At 40.1% G+C, this 22,217-nt stretch overlaps 1 protein-coding gene across 1 annotated transcript in view; it reads left to right on the top strand.

The window, feature by feature from the left end:
• Nucleotides 1-22,217, top strand: part of efl1 (elongation factor like GTPase 1) — a 143,526-nt gene that overhangs the window by 11,685 nt on the left and 109,624 nt on the right. The window contains 4 exon segments of the mRNA XM_055661001.1: nt 45-259; nt 12,780-12,903; nt 14,950-15,029; nt 19,152-19,288. Coding sequence (XP_055516976.1) covers nt 45-259; nt 12,780-12,903; nt 14,950-15,029; nt 19,152-19,288 — 556 coding nt within the window.

Genomic DNA, 22,217 nt, shown 5'->3' with positions numbered 1-22,217 from the left:
AATATGAATTTCTTTCATTGGACAATAATATCTGAATATTTTAGGTAAATGCGGTAACTGGGAGTCTTTTTACTTCCAAAGTATTGGAATCAAGAGCAGAGATGGATGTCACACGAGAGCCTACTTCAGACTGGACGACTAGTGGGCAGATTTATGACTGGAGCGCTGGTCTGGAAGAAACAGATGATTCGCACCTCTACTTTGCCCCAGAGCAAGGGAATGTGGTTTTTGGAAGTGCTATTGATGGCTGGGGCTTCAGGTATGCACTTATTTTTAAAAACCTCCTTCAATCAGGAAGCATAAATGCTGAGAACACACATATTAGGTCTGCTGAATGCATAGTCAATTTGACTCCAACAACAAATCTGAAGCTACCGAAAAATTAGTTGTGTGATTGGAATGTATTTGCCTAAAGAAATTGGAAAGGGCCTGTCCCACTTATAAGAATATTTACAGCGACTGCCGGCACCCGTCATAGTCGTAGCAGGTCGGCGAAAAGTTTCAACATGTTGAAAATCCAGAGGCGACCAGAAGAAGGTAGGACTCTTTGGGCGACTACTCACGACCATCAGGCTTCACCCTGCGACATGAGCAGCAGGAAACTGTAGCATCCGTCGAAAACCCATGCAGGTCACAGGGAGAATGTACAAACTCCGTACAGACAGCACCCGTGGTCAGGATCGAACCCGCGTCTCTGGTGCTGTCAGGCAGCAACTCTACCGCTGCCCTTCACAAGTTGTGAAGAAGGTTTCATTTGCACATAACCTAAGCTACAGAGCAGCCTCATTCCGACAGGGGTGACAGAGGGCCCTGATCACACTAGAGGGCCAGGGAATGAGCCAGACTGCTGTACACAGACTAGAGTTAATCCAGTGGTCACCCAAGCCATGCACGATTGACATATTCACTAAATTAAAACTTAGTTGAAACAGTGATTACTTTATTAGATGTAAAGTGGATCCTGCAACTTATCTTTCAATTACACAGGTTTTGAGGGCATGGGTTTGGGAATTAGTGAAATAATATTTGTCCACATGGAGAAATCTAAAACCGGCCTTGTGTTTTTAGAATAGAGATTGCCCATTTAAGGCAAAGATGAAGAGTAATTTCTTCCTTCAGTGTTGTGAATATTTGGATTTCTGTACCCCAGAGATCTGTGGAGGCTATTATAGAATGCATATAATCATGGCTGAGTCTGAAAGGGTTTTGAAATGTGGGGGAGTTTACACTAATGAAGACCAAACAGAAATGTAGAGTTGGAGCCAAGATCTGATCAGTCTGATTTTATGAATTGTAATATAGACTCGAGGGTCTGCATGGCTATTTCTTGAACTTTTATATTAGAAAGTTTGAAATGTAGCTCGTCTATCTCTGCTTCCCAGTACCAAATATGGATGAAAGTTGGGGGTGGAAATGTATTATTTTAAATCTGGTGCTTCCATGGATTGTAAAGGTGAAACAGGTGGATAGCTTTACTTTCTCTTTTTATACAAAATTCATTTTCATGTTCTGGGTATTGCTTACGCCAGCCTTTATTAACTGTTTTAAATTTCCAATGACAAGATGTTGGTGAGCTGCTTTTTTTGTTAGAGTTGGTTATTGGCTGAAATTCTAGTCTGAATCCCATCCACCTCCATCCAGGGGCCCCAGCAGCTCTTCCCCATGCTGCTTGACCCGCTGAGTTCCTCCAGCACTTTGTGTTCTTGCAGAGTGGTGAATCTCTGGAACTCTCTGCCACAGAGGGTAGTCGAGGCCAGTTCATTGGCTATATTTAAGAGGGAGTTAGATGTGGCCCTTGTGGCTAAGGGTATCAGGGGGTATGGAGAGAAGGCAGGTACGGGATACTGAGTTGGATGATCAGCCATGATCATATTGAATGGCGGTGCAGGCTCGAAGGGCCGAATGGCCTACTCCTGCACCTAATTTCTATGTTTCTATGTTTCAAGGCTCTAGCATTTGCAGTGCCTTGTATCTTTCTGTTCATGTCTGAATGTTGTTGATGTCATGGTGCATGCAGGTGTGGACTGCTTTGTTTCTACAAGTTTTGTGAATTGATTATGCCATCAATTGCAAATAAGCTCATTGCTGACCTTATGATGGCAGGAAGATCACTGGTGCAACAGCTGAAGATGCTCAGTTCTAGGACCCTGCACTGATGACCACCTGGAATTAAGCCCTAGATTTTTTAGGAAATTACTTGATCTACATTATGTAAATTTATTCCTAGCACAAACTTGCGCTTCATTTGCACCTCCTCCAACCTCATCTGCTGTATCCGCTGATCCAGGTGTGGACTCCAATATATCGGCTAGACAATAGACAATAGGTGCAGGAGTAAACCATTTGGCCCTTCGAGCCAGCACCGCCATTCAATGTGATCATGGCTGATCATCCACAATCAGTACCCCGTTCCTACCTTCGCAGACCAAGCGCAGGCTCGGCGATCTTTTCGCTGAACACCTCCACTCAGTCCGCCTGAACCTACCTGATCTCCCAGTTGCTAAACACTTCAACTCCACTTCCCGTTCCCACACTGTCCTTTCTGTCCTGGGCCTCCTCCACTGTCAGAGTGAGGCCAGCACACATTGGAGGAACAGGTTCTCATATTTCGCTTGGGCAGCTTACGCCCCAGCGGTATGAATATTGACCTCTAACTTCAAGTATCCCTTGCTTTCCCTCTTTCTCCATCTCACTCCCATCCTAGTTCTCCGACCAGTCTGGCTGTCCTCTTGATTAAATGTTATCTTTGTATGCTTCGTTGTCACTATCCCCTCGCTAACAATGCTACATTCTACATTTTACTTGAACTTCGGCCCCTTTGATGTCCAGTTTTCACACCTTACCCTTCCATATCTCTGTGTCTCCCTCTCCCCGACTCTCAGTCTGAAGAAGGGTCTTCAGAAACGTCACCCATTCCTTCTCCCCAGAGATGCTGCTTGTTCTGCAGAGTTACTCCAGCATTTAGTGTCTACATTGTAAACCAGCATCCTCATCACCTTGCTACACATGTTAATAAGTACATTTGTTACTTTTTAAATCCATTTTAAAATGTTAATTATTTATATCCATTTGAACAGTTTTTATAGGTCTCCAAACTGCAGAGACAATTAAACATTGTTCAAAGGCCACTGAAGTCAGAAACCAAACTGCTCGAGGGGTTATAATGTCATTGTTTAGGTTTTCGTAATCACTTTGAAGGTCAGTTCATTGTCAGGTGTACCAATTAAGGTACAGTGACATTTGAGTTACCATACAGCCACACTAAGTGAAAAGCAACAAAGCACACAGCCACATAAAACATCCATCACAGAGGATTCCACATTCCTCACCGTGATGGAAGGCAATAAAGTTCAACCTTCTTCCTCTTTATTCACTTAAACCGAGTTGTTCAAATGGTCCTGTTTTGGAAATGCATCCAGTGCCTTTTCTCTTGTCAATGCAGTCGGGATAATTTACTTTTACTGTTTAGAATTCCATGGACATTGTGACCTTAGTTTTGCTTCGGCATTTGTTTGGTACTTTTGCAGGAGTATCTGTTTTACTATTATTTTGACTGTTTCAAGAAGTATGTTGAAATTTCATTTCTTTAATTGCCAAGATCCCATGGTACAGTAATTCTTGTCAAACTTTATCTGTTGGGTGAAGAAAAGTTGCAGCTTGTTTGACGTGCAAGAAGGCTTTTTAAATTGAATGGTGTTGGACAAAGGAAAGACAAATACAGTGCATGTTATAGTTTAGTTTAGAGATACAGCGCAGAAACAGGCCCTTCGGCCCACCAGGTTTGCACAGATCAGCAATCCCCACACACTAACACTATCCAGCACACACTAGGGACAATTTACATTTATCCAAAGCCAATTCACCTACAAAACTGTACATCTTTGGAATGTGAGAGGAAACCGAAGATCTCGGAGGAAACCCACGCAGGTCATGGGAAGAACGTACAAACTCCGTACAGACAGCACGTGTAGTCAGGATCGAACCCAGCTCTCTGGCGCTGTAAGGCAGCAACTCTACCGCTGCGCCACCATTTTAAATGGACAATTGGACCATGTTAAATTCAAAACATTGAATGACATTTAGAAATGTAATCTTCGATGTATAATTTCATGGATGATTGTGGAGAATCAGCTGAAGATCCATCTGGATGTGCTCATGGTAAAGTGTGTGTAGCATCTGGTGTGATTAGCTTTACAAATCAACTTTAGTCAATTATGTCAATTAACTATCATTCTCTTACATCAGTGTTTAGTGATGTATGGGTGCATACACATTAAATTTTCAATAAAATCACTTTTCTAAAATTAAAAGCTTGCTTGCCGAGCAAAGTCCATGTAGTGCTAATGGTCATTGTTTCATGAGGGAGGGGATTGAATGAGTTTTGTAGGGGGTGGGGGTTACCACCAATGAACCTAGCATAGTAGTTGTCACATTAGAATAGCATATGTCACCCCACCTCTTGCTTATGGCTCCTGTTGTTAAGTCCATGCTTATTACTTCAAAACCCATTGCAAATGTTTGAACACGTATTTCAAGCTGCGGTTCTGACCTGCTGCGTTGTTTTATGTTGAAGTTGTGTGCTGCATGGGCCCCTAGTCTTGATCTTTTATGGCAAGTGGTATATCTAAACCAAACCACGATCCTTAAGGGCCTGTCCCACTTAGGTGATTTATCTGGCGACTGCCGACAACTGTCATAGTCGTAGCAGGTCACCGAAAAACCGGAGACTGGACCCCCCTACGACAAGCTATGACATCCTGCCACCTAATCGACGTCAAGCTGCAGCAAGCCACCGACAACCAGCGACCCAATTGTCGCGACAGGACACATCCACACGTACGACAAACCACGACGACACCTACGATAACCTACGTCCACCCGCGACAAGCTACGACCCTGTCTTGACCCGAAACGTTGCCCATTCCTTCTCTCCAGGGATGCTGCCTCGCCCGCTGAGTTACTCCAGCATTTTGTCTCTACCCACGACTAACAGCATCATCTCCTGAATAGTATGCTGTATTGAAAAAAACATTTTTTGCCTGTTTTGACTGAGTTAGTTGGTGGTTGTCAGAAGCTGTAGCTATGATTGGGATTGCCAAATCCAAAATTCCTGTCCGCTGCTATTTTGTGGGGGGAAGTGACACAGCGGTCTGTGGGCTGGAGTTCTGCGTACAGCCCAAAGGTGGAGTCATAGACTCATAGGTTGCCTGTTGCCTGCAATGAAGACTGCTTGCAATGAGTTATTCTTCATTGATTCCAAATGCAGAATCTGTGTGCTATGGCTTCACCACTGCTTTTCCCATCGAGGCAGCTTCATAGATCCTGAAAATACTGTATTGTCATTCTTCTTTAAACCAAGCTTTCGGTCATTAATATCAGGTTGTTGTAGCTGATTCTGAACACCAAAGAGTTTAGTGTTTTAATGGTACTGAATATAACTCCTCACCAAAGAATAAATATCAAACTCTGTAGGAGAATACAAAGAGATGTCGGAACCAACACACAGATAGTTTCAAGGTGGCGACTTGTTTATTTCAGATTAATAGATGAAAGTAACTTGCTTATGATCAATGGCATTTGTTTGGGTTAGTTTTTCCGAATGCTTCAATTCATTAACTATCAGTGTGTACCCTTTTTCATACACTTGTGTGTTCATTGTCTGACTACAATTATATGTAGGCTTATCGATTTTTACTAATTAATTCTGCATCTGAATGTATACAGTAATTCTGACGTACTTTGTTTTGACTTGGTGATGGTGATTGGCTGCTAAAGCCATCTTCAGCCATACAGCACCTGTCATTTTGCATTTATGATCATAAAAACAGTATTGCAGCAGCTGTCGTAAACCGTAAGGCACTGTTCTGTGATGTATAGTGCTCTATTGAGAGTTGCTGTCGAATTTTGTGGCCCCAAGTAGCTTCCCTTTGTGGTCAATATTAGATAGGGAATTGCACCCTCTGCAAAGAGGTCACAGTAAAACATGGCTGGGGGAGAAAGCTGAAATCTTCTGGCAGTACACCAGATATGCCAAGATGTATTTAACTGTCGGTAGCAGCATCTATAAAGTTTCATTTTGGTAACTGTCGTTTGATTTTTGTAACATTTGTAAAAATGGTCTTTGCATTTTTGTACATTGTTGAAAGAGAGTTGAAATTCCTCTTTCATATCGTGTCCAGAAGTTTGTGTGAAGAACGTTCAGTTTCTAAGTGATCGTTCAGTAAGTGCTATAAAACCTTTGGGTTGATTTTCCACCAGAACACAACAAGCCATTCAAAAGTGTCAGTGGAAAGACAAGACACGATTACAATCGATCCATTTACAGTGTATAGATACTTGATAAAGGAATAACGTTTAGTGCCAGCAAAGTCCGATCAAGGATAATCCGAGGGTCTTGGTGATACTCCAGGCCAGGAGTGAATCTGGGTCTCTGGTGCGGTGAGCCAGTGCCCGCCTCGCTGTCCAACTGTGCTGTCACCAGAACAAATTAACTGATGAATATTTCTTTGTTGTTTGCCAAACTACTTGGAGTAACCTCTGTGCTTTGTGGGGGACCCACATGAAAGGTATGATTATAGCTGCAACTTTATTCACGTGAGGATTGGTTGTAGGATGCGGTAGTGATTTCTAATTTAGTTTTAGTTTAGTTTAGAGATTCGGCGTGAAAACAGGTCCTTTGGCCACCGAGTCTGCACCGACCAGCGATCCCTGCACATTAACACTATCCTACACACACTAGGAACAATTTACACATACACCAAGTCAAGTAACCTACATACCTGTACGAATAATTAATAGGTTTATTGGCCAAGTATTCACATACAAGGAATTTGCCTTGGTGCTCTGCCCACAAGTGACAACATGACATACAGTGACAGTTAAGAATGATACATAAAACATTAAACATTTTGGTACATCTTTGGAGTGTAGGAGGAAACCAAAGATCTCTGAGAAAACCCACACAGTCATGGGGAGAACATAGAAATTCCGTACAAACAGCACCTTGTGGTCAGGATTTAACCCGGGACTCTTCCGCTGCAAGCGCTGTAAGGCAGCAACTCTACCACAGTGTCCACCCATTGTTATACTCTGCATGCTTGCTATTAATATGTAAGTGTATATTGATTGCAGTGGCAGGATTTTGAAAGGTACCTTGTTAAGGTGCAGAATATCACCTTGAATCAGTGTATGAATGATATGATTTCTGCATGGTGGTGGTTCAAACCACTAAGTTACAATATTTCAAAGGATTACTCCTGGCTTAGGCTCACAGAAGTCATAATTTCCGTGGAATCTAATGTTTTTTATTCTACATTGACCAGATTTTTGTATTCAAAGCTTTCTTTGTTTCCTTTGAAAGTTGGTCAGATCTCTTATGTTTTTGTTGCTGTACTGCCAGCTCTAGCATACAAAAAAATGTGACCTTACTCCTATATTAAAGATATAAATTGTTACTAAATGTACTAGAGTTAAAGTGCATGCCTGCATTTGTGTCTGATATTAGGATAGACCACTGTTACTCCAACAGTTCCTTTGTTTCCTAGACAGTACCGCTTATTTTGTTGCCAGAGGCACATGGAATGGAAATAGGGCACAGGATGAATTAACTGAAGCCTTGTAATTGCGGACGGTAGCCAGTTGATGGTGCTGTGGAGTGGTTTGTTTCACTACCTTCTTCCCTATGGCAGTCCTGGGCAGTGTTACAATAATTCAGAACAATTCAGCCCCGAGACATTTAGCTGTGAAGCTTTTGTAGACCCTGTATATAATGGGGGTGGGTGGGGGGTGACGAGAGCAGTAGGTTACATTTTCACCTAATATTGACTTGTTAGATTTTTTTTTAATCCTTGTTTTTCATTTGGTTCTGAATACAAAGCTGATAATGTCAAGGCAGCTCTGGTTGTTCAGTAGCACAGTGGGAGCCTCAAGAACGGGAGGATGTGGCCTTGAGCAAGTAATCCACACATACCAAGCCCCCGGGCTGTTAAAGCCCACACTCCCACATCAGCAACCCAGATGAATTGTGTTTGACTTTAGTTGATAGCAGTGTGCAAGCCTTGATAGCAACATGCAAGCCAAAACTGCAATTTGGATAGAAAATGAGTGAAGTAATTCTGACAGAGAACACAAGTGAATTTTTGAAACTATATATTTTTGGATAAAAAGTACTTTTGTGCAGAAAATGGCTTTGGCACAAGAAGGTTGTATGGCATCTTCTGCCTACAAAGCAGTGGAACCAAACAATGCCTAACACTGATTCTATTAAAGAAAAGTTAAGGGTGTGTATTATCTCCAGTGTTTCCAACCTTTGATGGAAACGCTGAACGTTGCTGGATTTTCGGACCAGAGATGTTGTCAGTGTTCCATGACTTTATTCCAGGACAACACGTGGCCACAGACTGCTGCACTGGGCAGCCTGATCTTCACTGTGTCTCACACAATCATCACCACACACGGATTCATGGTGATTCACGCCTCCTGCTTGATTTCCAAACACAACCGTACCACCAGCATTTTAGCATTGACTCTGTCCTTTGATGCAGGAAGTCCTGGAGAGGGTTTGATAATAACACTTTCTGTCATAATTCCTGATCAGCTGCTTTGAAGCACAGAGTAAAATGGTGAAAATATGAGCTGAAGAGGTAGAGAATGTGCAAATCCAAAGTGATAGGAGTTCCAATAATGCTTAAGCTGGGAAAGATGTTTGGAAGCATTCAGCTTAGAGATACGCTGCTTAGTGAGAAACTTGCTGCTTATAGTTTGTGTAGTTGGTCTGGCTGTCATGTTACAGGAAAGATCTGATCAAGTTCAATAGGATGCAGCAAAGATTGACAACGATGTTGTCTGGAATGGTAGGCTGGGACCTCTTTCCCAGGAGTGACAGAGACTGAAGGGTGACCTTTATAGGAAGGGGTTTATAAAATTATGAGGGGCATAGGTCTATCTTCTAGGTCTAATTGTAAGCACTAATTTAGCCACCCTCCAGTCTCCCAGCATCTCACCTGTGTCTTTCTTCCACATGTAACCTTTTTTTGTTTTCTCAGATTGAAAATAAGATGAGTTTAGTACACTTTTATAGTATAATTGTTTTTTGTTGTTTTAGAAATTGGGTTTCCAGAACTATTACAAATTACTCAAAAGGATACAAAATGCTGGAATAATTCAGCAGGTCAGGCAGCATCTCTGGAGAACATGGGCAGGTGATGTTTGGGGTTGGGACCCTTCTTCAGACCCAGACCTGAAATGTCACCTACCCATGTTCTCCAGAGGTGCCGTCTGACCCGCTGAGTTACTCCAGCACTTTGTGTCCTTTTGTGTAAACCAGTATCTGCTGTTCCTTGTTTCTACAATTTACCTAAAGATTATTTACAGACCTGTATTTGCTTAGAAAGTACCAAATTTTCCAAATTATTTCATTGTTTTCAATACTAGGAATCACCTGGAGTGCAAAGAAAGGCTAGCATCACTCATAGAGCTGCTAAACCCTACAACCATCATCTATCTCCAGGAGACTTTACTACCAGTAATCAATGCCAATCCAAGTGTATTGTGGCTTATTATTTTTATAAGTATTGTGGGTTATTAAAAACAACTGTAACATAAAAATCGAGTATATAAATAAAAGATTGTGGATAACAACCAAGGTAGCCTGATTTATAACTTTGGAAAAATAAATAGTTAGAATCAGAGAAGACTTTAATTCCTAGAGAATACTTAAGATTGAGTATATTGTGTAATAAATGTATAATTTCATTTATTCAGTCACCACAAATCAATATCTTCACTGTTCTGTGGGACAGAGAGGAGCTCCAGTAATCTGTTCTAGTGAATGGTTTATTTTCCCCTGTTGACCTCCAGCTAAATATGATAAAAACAAAAAAAGTGTAAAATGTTTCACAGCCACATGCTTAACTTGAAAAAATGTGCAGGAAGGAACTGCAGATGCTGGTTTACACCAAATATAGACACAAAATGCTGGAGTAACTCAGCAGGTTAGGCAGCATCTCTGGAGGAAAAGAATGCGTGATGTTTCGGGTTGTGAGCCTTCTTCAGATTGACTGTTTTTGTTCAAGTTAACTGAAGAATAGCTAAAGAATAAAATACAAATGATTACTCGGGTAAATTAATTATGGGTCTGGACAGTTTGCTTTGAATCTGACAAAAATAGAGATTATTTATTTAAAATTGAGAAAACTGGAAGTAGTGCAGGTACATGCTAACACAGGGTCCTATTGTATAAATCAATAATATTATGAAGTTGTACAGAAATTGTTGCATTGCCAAATAACTTTTTTTTAAATGGTGTGAGCTGGAATATTGACACCGAATTATATTTGCTTGTAGCAACATGGCATTGTAAAGATATGTCCATCTTAGAAGAAGAATAGCATCGATTAGCCAGAATAATAGATGGTCTCCACGGGTTAAAGGGGATGAGCAATTTGATTAAAAAGTTTCAAGAATTTAACGGAATTGAGAGAGAGGAAATATTTCTGCAGGCTAAGGATGGCATTGTTTCAATAAGAACTGGCCTTTCAGGCGTGAGATGAGGAAACATTTCTGAAGGCAATAGAACTTTGGAATTGTTTTCTGTAAATAGCTATTAATGCCATTTCATTGGATTAATTTAAAGTTGAGTTTGATGATTTTTATATTAGGGCAGATGTAGGTTGTGGTTTGAACATTATTATGTCTTGGCTTTCCACAATACAAGTAAAAGTAATTAATTCACAATCTGGGCACTTTCCTTTCTTTAGTCAGAGTCTTGTGAATCTGTGGAATTCTTCGCCACAGAAGGCTATGGAGGCCAAGTCATTGGATATATTTAAGGCAGAGATAGATTGATTATTGATTAGTACAGGTGTCAGAGGTTATGGGGAGAAGGCAGGAGAATGGGGTTAGGATGGAGAGATAGATCCGCCATGATTGAATGGTGGAGTAGACTTGATGGGCCGAATGGGCTAATCCTACTCCGATCACTTTTGATCTTATGAACTTCGAAAATCCTGTGGGGGAAACTAACTGTTATAGCTAGTCTGAAATTCTCTAGCCTTGAATCCCTTTTCCTCATTCTCTTGATTGTTTTTATAGCATAATTTTCTATAACGAGATATCTTAGGAATGCAAGTACCTGTTTGAGATGCCGCTGGAGGACCATCATTTTTTAGAACACATTCTCTGCAAGTCAGACTTATTCTTGTTTGGTGTTTGAGGGTGTGAGATACCTTCCATAATATTGTAAACTTTCCAGATGCTAGAATGAAATATAATTAAAGTAAAGTGTTTCTTAGGTTTCACAATATTTGATTAATTGATATTTGGGGCTGACTTCTTCTCTGATGAGAATCAGAGATGTCCATCTCAGATGACACCTCTATTGAGGTATGCGCTCATTTTTAGAATCACTAAAGAAGGACTATCTCACCTCCTGACCTGTGTTGGCTTCACTATTCTGTGCTTATATTGTGGCTTTTTAAGTGATGGTGTGGAATCTGAAATGTATTGTCGACCCTGGAGCATTTGACTTCATATATCTAGAGCTGTGGCTACATTACTCTCCCCACTGCAAGGGTCTGCTTGTGTTACAGGCTGGGCGTACAGCCAGAACCTGGCAGCTGGTTCCGAGCAAATGTTTGTGTTGCTGGCCTCAGATTTCCCATCCTGATTGATGGGGAAATTCCCCGCGGAGTGGAATTAACTGCTATTGTGAATACAGAATGTCGGTTGCTGGCTGGCTGGCAAACTCTTTCCCAGACTACCCTGAGCAAAGTGACTGGTCATTGACACTGAGGGAGAAGCCATAGGGAGAAGCCATTCTCAACATCTTTGTAGCTTTGCAGTTGACATCGGTCTCACCTGCTTTTCTTAAAACCTGGTCCGTTTCAATGGTGTGCGCTATATTACGTTAAATGTTTTTAACATGGAATGGTTTAAAATAGCAATTCTAATGGCTTTCAAGTTGGCTGCATGGTTATTATTGAGCAACGTGATCAAACATTTTGATTTATTTTCCATTTTGAACAAGAAACACTGTTTTTAGGAAGAGCACAATACTTCATTTTCCTGACCAATCAACATCCTTGTAAAAGGTTATCCAATCGTTTTCACGTTACATTTTTAGGATCTTGATTTGTGCAAATTATGTGCGGCGTTTCTTATATTGTAATAAGTATAAATAAAATAAATCTGAGTTTTAAACCTGCTGAGTTTTACTAACATATAATGTTTTACAACCTGAATACTTCATTTGATTTTGATGTTTTGAGGTAATGGAGGGTAGAAGTTAGAAATAAGTTTGTTTTTTTCTCTTTCTCTGTCTTTCACTCTGCATTTTTCATTTCTTCCTGTCTGTCAATGTATTTCCATTATTTTTTGCAAAACCCTGGAATAAATAATATTTCTATTCTCAAAAAAGGGCACAAGGTGCTGGAGTATAACTCAGCGGGTCAGGTAGCATCTCTGGAGAATGTGGACAGGTGATGTTTCGGGTCAGGACCCATCTTTGTTCATCTATTACCTGCCACATCTTGTTCTGCCTCCCTCTCCCACCCCTCCCAAACCCACAATCAGTCTGCAGAAAGGTCCCGATCCGAAACGTCACCTATCCTTGTTCGCCAGATATCCTGTCTGACCACAGAGTTACTCCAGCACTTTGTGTCGGTTTGTGTAAACTGGCATCTGCAGTTCCTTGTGTTTCCATATTTGTTTTCTGTGTGAATCGATTACATGTACCAGAGCTGATGGATCCAGTTAAACGAGAAAATCTCTTTTGATTGCAGAATTGGGCAGTTTGTCCAAATGTACAGTGAGAAAATGGGTATAAACTCTGAAGTGTTGCTGAAGACTCTTTGGGGTGACTACTATCTGAACACAAAATCGAAGAAGATAATGAAAGGAGCGCAGGTAAGTTGCCTGATGTAAAGACAATGCCGTATGTTTAACACCGTACAGTATTATACCTAGACAGAGGCTGGCCATGTTGTCTTGAACATTACCTGCTGGCACTGCAAAAAGGTAACATTAACTCCTAAATAGGATTGGTTAAGTCACTCTCTTGGTGGTAGAGAGGGTAATGCCAAGTTTGTTACAGGTATTGTTAGCCATAAACTGCTGTATGTTGGAGACACACTGCAGTTGGGCACTGGGTTGGAGTGAAGAAGGGTCTTGACCCAAAATGTTACCTACCCATGTTGTCCACAGATGCTGCGACACCTGCTGAATTACTCCAGCACTCTGTGTCCTTTTGTGTATTAATTACTCTCTGCGGTTCTTTGTTTCATGGTTTTCTGATAAATCAGTTGACATGGGAACTCCTGTAATAAAACCAGAATGTGCTGGAAACCACCAGCAAATTAAACACAGATTAAGCATCTTAGTCTGATTTTAACTGCCCCTAAATGGCCAATATAATTTGGTTTCATCCTTTGTTCCTCCTAACTTGTTCTACCTAAACATATTTTCTCTCCTCAGTTCTGATGAAGGTCCCGACCTGAAATATTATCCACTTGACTTACCGAACCTTTTCAGTATTTTCTGTTGTTATTTCAGATTTCTAGCATCTGTATATATTTTTTTGATTTTCATAAAATTAAAGCTCTAGCCATTCACTCAGGCTCCCAGTTTACATCCTTACATTCATACACAACTTTATTACCAGAGGAAAGGTCTCAACCCAAAACGTTACCCATTTCTGCTCTCCAGAGATGCTACCTGTCCCTCTGAGTTACTCCAGCATCTTGTCTCACTTTTTACCCATGTGTTGGTTTTCTGTGACTGTGTTCATATGGATAGAAGATAGACACAAAATTCTGGAGTAACTCAGCGGGACAGGCAGCATCTCTGCAGAGATGGAATGGGTGACGTTTCGGATCGAGACCCGAAAGCCTGACATAGGTATCCCTACACAATAACAGGGCTTCCTTTCATATTATTATATAAATATATCTAGTGTAAGTGCAAATGTTCATTCCTGCGATTGGCAGACTAATTTTCTTCGTCTCACCATCTTTAGCAATTGTTCTTACCAGTCGTATTGCTTCCGACTACTGCAGAGGTGGGGGAACCATATCAAGAGATTTTTACAACATACTTGACTTATGTCCATTTGTATATGTATAACCCGCTGGGCATTACTCACTGGGCATAACCCACTTGTTACACGGGCAGCCTGTGGTAGCTTTCAGATTGTTGTTGGTTCCATTGACCATTAGCGATCAAACATTCCATATTCCAAAGTTAGTTTTTTTGTTTCCAATTTAGTGCTAAGTTATTTTATTTCATGTCATGTGTTAAATCTGTTAGGACATTACTTTCTCACCAGTGGAGGATATTTGCAATACTATCTGTCGGCGTTGGTAGTTTGTAGACATACAATATATTTCCACGCTTACTTAATATTCTGCAGGTTAAAAATGAAGTATGAAATATTGAAATCGACTTGACTGTTAATACTTCAATTAAAGTCTGACATTCTTTGTCATAGTGGGATGTGTTCCATTTGGTGTTCTGTTTCAAGTTCTGTCCAAGTTTGCTCTGTTTGTAGGTTTAAAGCAGGTTTAATATCTTTATAAAGTGTGTGACTTCGTTTAGAGTTGAACCATTGAGACAAATACAGTTTTCAAAATCCTTTAGAATTATGGGGAAGAGCTGTATTAATCTCCAGAATGCAATGATGAAAATGAGTAAAGCAGAGTTTGGGGATTCTCCTGAATTTGGTGGGAGATTGACACTACAGAAAAACAGCGACTGCTATGTTAGCCCAGGGTTTCCATTCAATTCTGAGGTGACCACTCATGAAAATTCTGGGGATGTTTTGCTGGAACAGTGGTATAAAAGATAACATGGCCTTCTTGTAAAAAATCACTCTTGTTTTGATAACTTTTGGAGCAGCTTAGTTTCTTCTCAATTATCTTTCAAATCATTGAGATTTTTTTTTCTTTGTTGTCACAGTCAAAAGGAAAAAAGCCTCTCTTTGTGCAATTAGTGTTGGAAAACATCTGGAGCCTGTACGAGGCTGTAGTTGTCCGAAGGTAAGCAATAACTCTTTCACCGTCATGTGGTTTTCATGAACATGAAAGTTAATATCTGTAAATGCCTTAAAACCACATGTAGAAGTCTTCCATTTTGTAGATTGTGATGCTAGATGCAAGGAGAGAGACTTGTTTTATACCACAATCCATTTGAATGCTCCAAAGACATACAGGTTTGTAGGTTAACTGGTTTGGTATAATAGTAAATTGTCCCTAATGTGTGTTGGATAGTGTTAGTGTATGGGGATCGCTGGGCGGCGCAGACTCGTTGGGTCATAGGGCCTGTTTCCCTGCTGTATAAACTAAACACATTATTCCCTGATATTTTGCACACTAGACACAGGCCAAACCTCGGTAGCACAGGAAAGGTGCCCTAAATGCCCACATGTAGTGGCACTGTTTTAGGAAACTAATTTCAACACAGAGTCAGGTAAAATTGTGTTTTTCAGCAGTTGTTAATAATTGACTGAATATCATCATGGGTATAAAATACCAGCAGCCTTGTTGTACAGACAATCAGCCACAATGTGAAATCACAGTTACTTGTGGCAGAGGTTTGAACCTCAGCTGAAGTGCGACAGTCCTGTGCAACTGCAGTATTATCCCCATAATTGCCATCTTTTATGGCACATGCTCTCAGAAGCCAAAACCACATGGACTGTTACCTAATTAGAGTCTGTCGTTTTATGCATTGACTGTCACCACATTTTTATTATGAAGTTCAACCACTTCCACATTCGGTTTTAATCAGATTCTTGTTGCTATCGGGCGTGCTTTACTCCATCCATTATTGTAGTACTGGCATCACCCACGTATTAATAATGTATGTTTCATTAAAGTTATACTTTTTGAATTTTAAATCTTCAGACACTGCATAAGAGAATGTATACTGCAGCAACAGTGTGACAGGGTGTTAAACAGAGCGAGCTAAAGCGAGCACTCATTTCATACATGTCCAGAATTATCTCACTTAGTGTGGACTTTGCTCACATGCTACTTCTAATACACATCGCAAATTAATCACTCAATGGAGAGAATTTTATTTTTCCTATTTTTTGTCTGAACGCTAAGCAAATTGCTTTGGTTTTAGTGGGAGGAGTATATGTTCAGATTTGTAGCTTGAAGCAGGTATCTTGTGGGCAACTTATGACCTGCACCCTGACAAGCTATTCATTATCATACCTCAGCTTATGTACATGGCAAGTTCAAAGGAATGGTGTGCATACAAGTATGCAGAAACCAAATAACTTTGTTGATATATTAAAAAGACAGGTTGAATCAGATTAATGTTTCAATTTGGAGCCTGCCGGTGGTTTCATGACATTTTGCAGAAGGGTGAAGAAGATGTATTTTGCAGTGACATTTTTTTATTTCTGCACATGAAGCATTGATACTAAAAATAATTTAAACAAATCTCTACTATTATTGATGCTGGTTAAGAATAATGGTCGAATCTGGCAGTAGAATTTTTTGTGACTTGTTCTCATAAGAGTGAACTGTTCTGCATCAATGACAACTATGCAAATGTAGACTGGCAACAAATCCTTAGTGAAAACCAAAGCTGATTGTTAATACTGCACAGCAAAAACAGCATTAAATACCATAAGGCTGAGGATTGTTAATTATTTGGATTTTCATGTAATAGTATTATTACATGATTGCATTATTGTAATAGTAAATACATTCTAACATTTTGCAATATAGGTCATTATTACTTCCACTGACTGCATAATGGCCATGTAATATCAATGATCAGTTCAGTCAGTTTAGTTTATTGTCACGTGTACAGAGGTACAGTGCAAAGCTTTTTGTTGCGTGCTAACCAGTCAGCAGAAAGACAATACATGATTACAATCAAGCAATTTACAGTGTATAGATACACGATAGGGAAATAACGTGTAGCGCAAGGTAAAGCCAACAAAGTCCGATCAAGCATAGTCTGAGGGTCAGATATAGTGTAGTGTTACAAATGGTTTTAGTTTCATGTAGGGTCTAGAATCTAAACCTGGGATTACTGATGAAGTAAGTATGATGAAATCAGACAGATATATCATGATATGCTGTGAGTATGTTACTCCAATCACATAAAACCAATGAGATCATGGATATAGATTTAGAATTCCCTTTTCTCATTGCACGAGACTTGTTCTTCCCACTCCCCAACTTTAGTGAAACTGCAGATTTACTGAATTGATCAAGAGCATAAGCCTCCATGAAAATAAACTTGATTAACTCGTTCTTGCTATGTTTGCAAAGCTAGATCGGATGAGAGTTACCTGACTTGTATTTGGACTAGACTAGAACATAACTTTTATTTTATTACTACCATGAACAGTTGGGAATTCTGCTCATTCATGAGCCTTGACTTCAAACCTTAGATCATAATGAATATGTCCACAACAACATAGATAAATTCAGTGCTAAAATCCAAGTACTCTACCTGAACAGAATGTAAGGGAAGAAGTCCCTCTGACAAGATGTAGCATGGCCTGCCTACACATATTGTCAAAATGACGCCCATTTGTTTGAATAATCCTCATATTTTAAATGGGTCAAGAGGTTGATTCACAGAGACCAAGTGTAGAAAAAGCTAATGCTGCGTTACTTTGTGGTCCGAGTTCCTCTAAATCATTCTCCAGACTAATTCGCAGTGAGTGTCGGTGACTCTGAATGTCTGTGTATTCCCATAGTGGCGGGATTGTGTCAACCTTTCACATGATTCTTTATTTTTGGTTTGAGTTTGAGAAAAGCTGCCAACTGCCGCAACTGAAGTTGGCTCATAGCTATGTTTACTGAGATTGGGCTAAACCAGGCAGTACGCTGTTCATGCTGCCTGGGTGAACGAGTTCAGTGCTTGTGTGTTTAGATGCAATTTTCCACTTCACTTATTTTTAAATATTTAGGCAATGTGGTCAATTGGATTTGTTGCTTCTGTTAATACCGCCTCTGAAAGTTTTATTATAAAGTTTAAAACGTGGGCACTATAAAGTTTATATCTGTACCTGATTCCTCTGCCAGTGTTTGATCTGGTTTCATGTACAAATTCTAGACCAACCTCTTCCCAGGCAGAGCTGCTTTCTGTCCTGTTCCACGAAGAACTGGAGGATTAACATCAATGTACAAATAATTAAGTAATTTATTTCATCCTGATAATTGTTCCTAACATTTTGCATACGGGACATAAATATTAATTTCTTGGAGATTGTAGGACTGTCATGCATTAATGATTTAACAAGGTCAAGGGCAGGATTTACCACTTAAAAAGAAAATAAAGCAGATCTGGCAAAGTGAGCTAAAATAAAATGTTTTAATGGATAAATTATAAATGAATGCTTTGTTAAGGCAAGAATTTAAGACATTTACAGGATTTGTAAAGTGGTCAATAAATATTATTACTTGTATATCTATTACGCCTGCATGGGGCAGGCAGAACATCGCCTCAATGTAGGAGAGGTACTGTTATAGTTACTTTGCAATCAAACTGTGGTAAATATCAAAACCAGCTTTTTTTTTTCAGACTACTTAAGAAATGTATTAGTGAAGAATCAGAAGATAGACACAAAATGCTGAAGTAACTTAGCAGGACAAGGCAGCTTCTCTGGAGAGGTCTGAAGAAGAGTCTCAACCCAAAAGGTCAACCATTCAATCTCTCCAGAGATGCTGCCTGGCTCGCTGAGTTACTCCAGCATTTTCTGTCCATCTTTGGTGTAAACCAGCATCTGCACTGCCTTCCTACACAGTGTAGAACCAGAATTTCTCACTTTCAACAGTGACAGTGTAATGCCATCTTGCGGGGCGATGAATTAAATATATTTCAGTGTACGATAGGAATCACATTTCAGGACTTTCCCCTCTGGTCTGGTACTTGTTCAGGCAACAATTAAATGTAAACTGACCTGGTTATTTACAGCAGGTTGAGCTAATTTGTTGAATGCCAGAATATTCTGATTTCAGTACAAATCTAATGTAAATGTTATGTTTTCTAAATATATACTCTCCCTGAGCAGCTTTAATTTTGTATATTTTTCAATGTGAGCATACCTCTGAAAACGACTTTAATTAATGTATGTATATCTTGGGCATGTGTGAATAAAACGCACTCTTTGTTTGCTTGGTTTCCAGGGACAAAGAGAAGATTAACAAGATAGTGAATTCACTGGGTCTGTCCATTCTACCTCGTGATTCACGGCACTCCGACCCTAGAGTGCATCTCAATGCCATCTGCACTCAGTGGCTTCCCATCTCGCACGCTGTGCTGGGTATCCTTTGATAATATCGTGGAATATATATTGGATTTCAATATTTAACAATTGGTTGAATTGTTAGCGATTGTAACAATGTCTGTGAATCCATCTGTGCAACCTAAACAGTAGCAAGATACCTGAAAAATAGCTTTTTGGAAAAAACTGCGAAACCACAGTGACTGTGCAATATCACAAGGTGCTAATTTCTACTCAACAATCTCATAAATATTAATTACATTGATCCTAATGGTTTACAATATGACTGATAATTTGTACCTATTATGATGGTGATCAACATTTTAAAATAGCCATCAGTCAACAGTGAAAACCTTGAATATTAATGGCAGGAAGTCTATGATCCTTTGAAAATATTAAGCTTATCAATCAGACTTTCATTCTTTTGTAGACACAAAATGCTGGAGTAACTCAGCGGGACAGGCAGCATCTCTGGAGAGAAGGCTCTCAAGAAGAAGTGTCTCGAACTGAAATGTCACCCATTCCTTCTCTCCAGAGATGCTGCCTGCCCCGCTGAGTTACTCCAGCATTTTGTGTCTATCTCCGATTTTAACCAGCATCTGCTGTTCTTTCCGACACGTTTTCATTCTTTTATTTCACTGACCGATTTCATTCTGTGGATGAATTTTCCAGTTTATCCTTCCATTTATTTACTTTGACAAAGGTATTTTGACCATGACCATGATCACATTTTAAATCGGGACCTAAGTAAAAGTGAAGATTGTTATCCTTGCTCTGATCATACACATGCTGTGGTCTGGTGATACAGTCTTCTACAGCATATAGAATTAACAAACAATCACCTCCTGATGCATCACCAGTGTTTCACCATGTTCCTTGACATGTCAGGCTGCAGTAGTTTAGTTTAGTTTAGAGATACAGCGTGGAAACAGGCCCTTCGTCCCACCGAGTCCACTCCAACCAACGATTCCCAAACATTAACGCTATCCTATACTAGGGACAATTTGCACTTATACCACGCCAATTAACTTACAAATCTGTATGTCTTTGGAGTGTGGGAGGAAACTGAAGATCTCAGAGAAAATCCATGAGGTCACGGAGAGAACGTACAAACTCCGAACAGACAGCATCCATAGTCGGGATTGAACCCGGGTCTCCGGCGCTGTAAGGCAGCAACTCTACCGCTGCGCCACCGTGCCGCCCACAATAGCACATAATTGGCCTGGGAGAAAACAATTATTTTCTTTGGAAAATAAGTGTCCAGAGTAGTCTTACATACTTGTGTCTTCCATGCTTGAAGATGGCCTTATGATGCATTGAGCATCCATGAATCTTGCAGGTTGTACAAGCCCTGTATGTATAATGCTGAGATCACAGTACTTCATCCAAATGGGAAACTATTTTTTAAATTGCATGAATAGCTCAAAAATACTCATTGATCTATATTTAAATGTGAGTTTTAAATAAGGGTGAAAAGGTTGCAGATGCTGGAAATCTGAAATTGTAAAAAAAAAGCTGATAAGAGTTCTGTTTTGGCTCTGCATATATTGCCTGACTTTATGAGTATTTCTAGCTTTTTCTCTTTATATCTTTAGAAAAGAGACCCTTGTTTAAATAATTGATTGTTTTAGTGTATAAAAATATATCCAGGATGCTGTGGGTTCAAGCTAATAAAATTGAATATATTTAAGGGGAATACAGTAAATGTTTGTCTGAGGGTTTACAAAAAGTGTACAGTATGGTTCTGGATAAAAGAATTGTAGATCAAATTATTTGACATGTTATGATACAGAATGTGGGGGCCCATGTATGCAGTGGGTTGCAGGCCAGAAAACAAAATATGTTGCTGGACTGAAGGAATGTTTTTACCCTTGGCAAACAAGATTCAGATAATTGGTTCCCCTTGATAAATGTAAATGCCTCCAAGGTCACCTTCTGATGCAGAGTGCTCCTTGATGAAATGTGCCTTGTGATCGTGTTGTCTTTTGGAGAGGAATCACTCACAGCAAGCCATATTACATGTCTGTAAATCTTTGTACTCTGGGTCAAATGTCCTGATGACTACAGCCTCCTGAGATGACGTGACCTTTCCATTAACTTTAGTTGAACTTGCATGGCTCCTTCAGGATGAATGAAACTCCTGGAAGTAGCAGCTTCTTCGTTGAGTTACATTTGATTTTGTGGACAGACACAAAATGCTGGAGTAACTTAGTGCTGGAGTAACAGGCAGCATCTCTGGAGAGAAGGATTGGGTGACGTTTTGGGTCGAGACCCTTTCTTCAGACTCTTTGATTTTGTGGGACTGGATCTGCTTAGACCTAGGTCTTTGCGTCTGGCGGCATTTCAAAATCGTTGGGGAAAGGCATCTTCTACAGAACGAAGTAGAGTTGCTGTTTCACTGCTACATTGTGAGCGTGTTTCAACGTCTCTGTCAAATCCATTACCTAAACCATCCTCCATTTTATCTGAAGATGTAAAATAGATTGTGTCAGCAGATAAGCCATGCACATTTCTCCAGTGAAAGTCAGTAGAGGTGTTGCTAGATTGGCCCTCATTCTGTGGCTCGTTCATGGCGTTTCAAACGTCGATTATTGTCACGTGTAGTAATTAAGGTACAGTGATATGCGAATTACCACACAGCCATACAAAAGAAAAAGCAACAAGACTCACAACTATATGAAAGTTAACATAAACATCCACCACAGTGGATTCCCCACATTCTCACTGTGATGGAAGGCAAAGAAGTCCAATCTTCTTCATCTTTCATCTTTGCATCATGTTGTGCGTATAGTGTGTGCAGGTCTGATCACAAGCCAATGAGGCAAAGGACTGCACAGGAAGTTCTGCGGGACCTGCTGGAAGACTAGGTCGTAGATCCTGCCGGGCTGCATCTGTGAGAAGATTAACAAGGCTAACGTTTCAAATCAATGTTCTAACCTTCTGAAAAAGGGCCTTCAATTGAAACAAA

Source organism: Leucoraja erinacea, chromosome 33 (genome assembly GCF_028641065.1).
Source record: "Leucoraja erinacea ecotype New England chromosome 33, Leri_hhj_1, whole genome shotgun sequence".
NCBI lineage: Eukaryota > Metazoa > Chordata > Chondrichthyes > Rajiformes > Rajidae > Leucoraja > Leucoraja erinaceus.
This window is presented reverse-complemented; position numbering and strand designations above follow the sequence as displayed.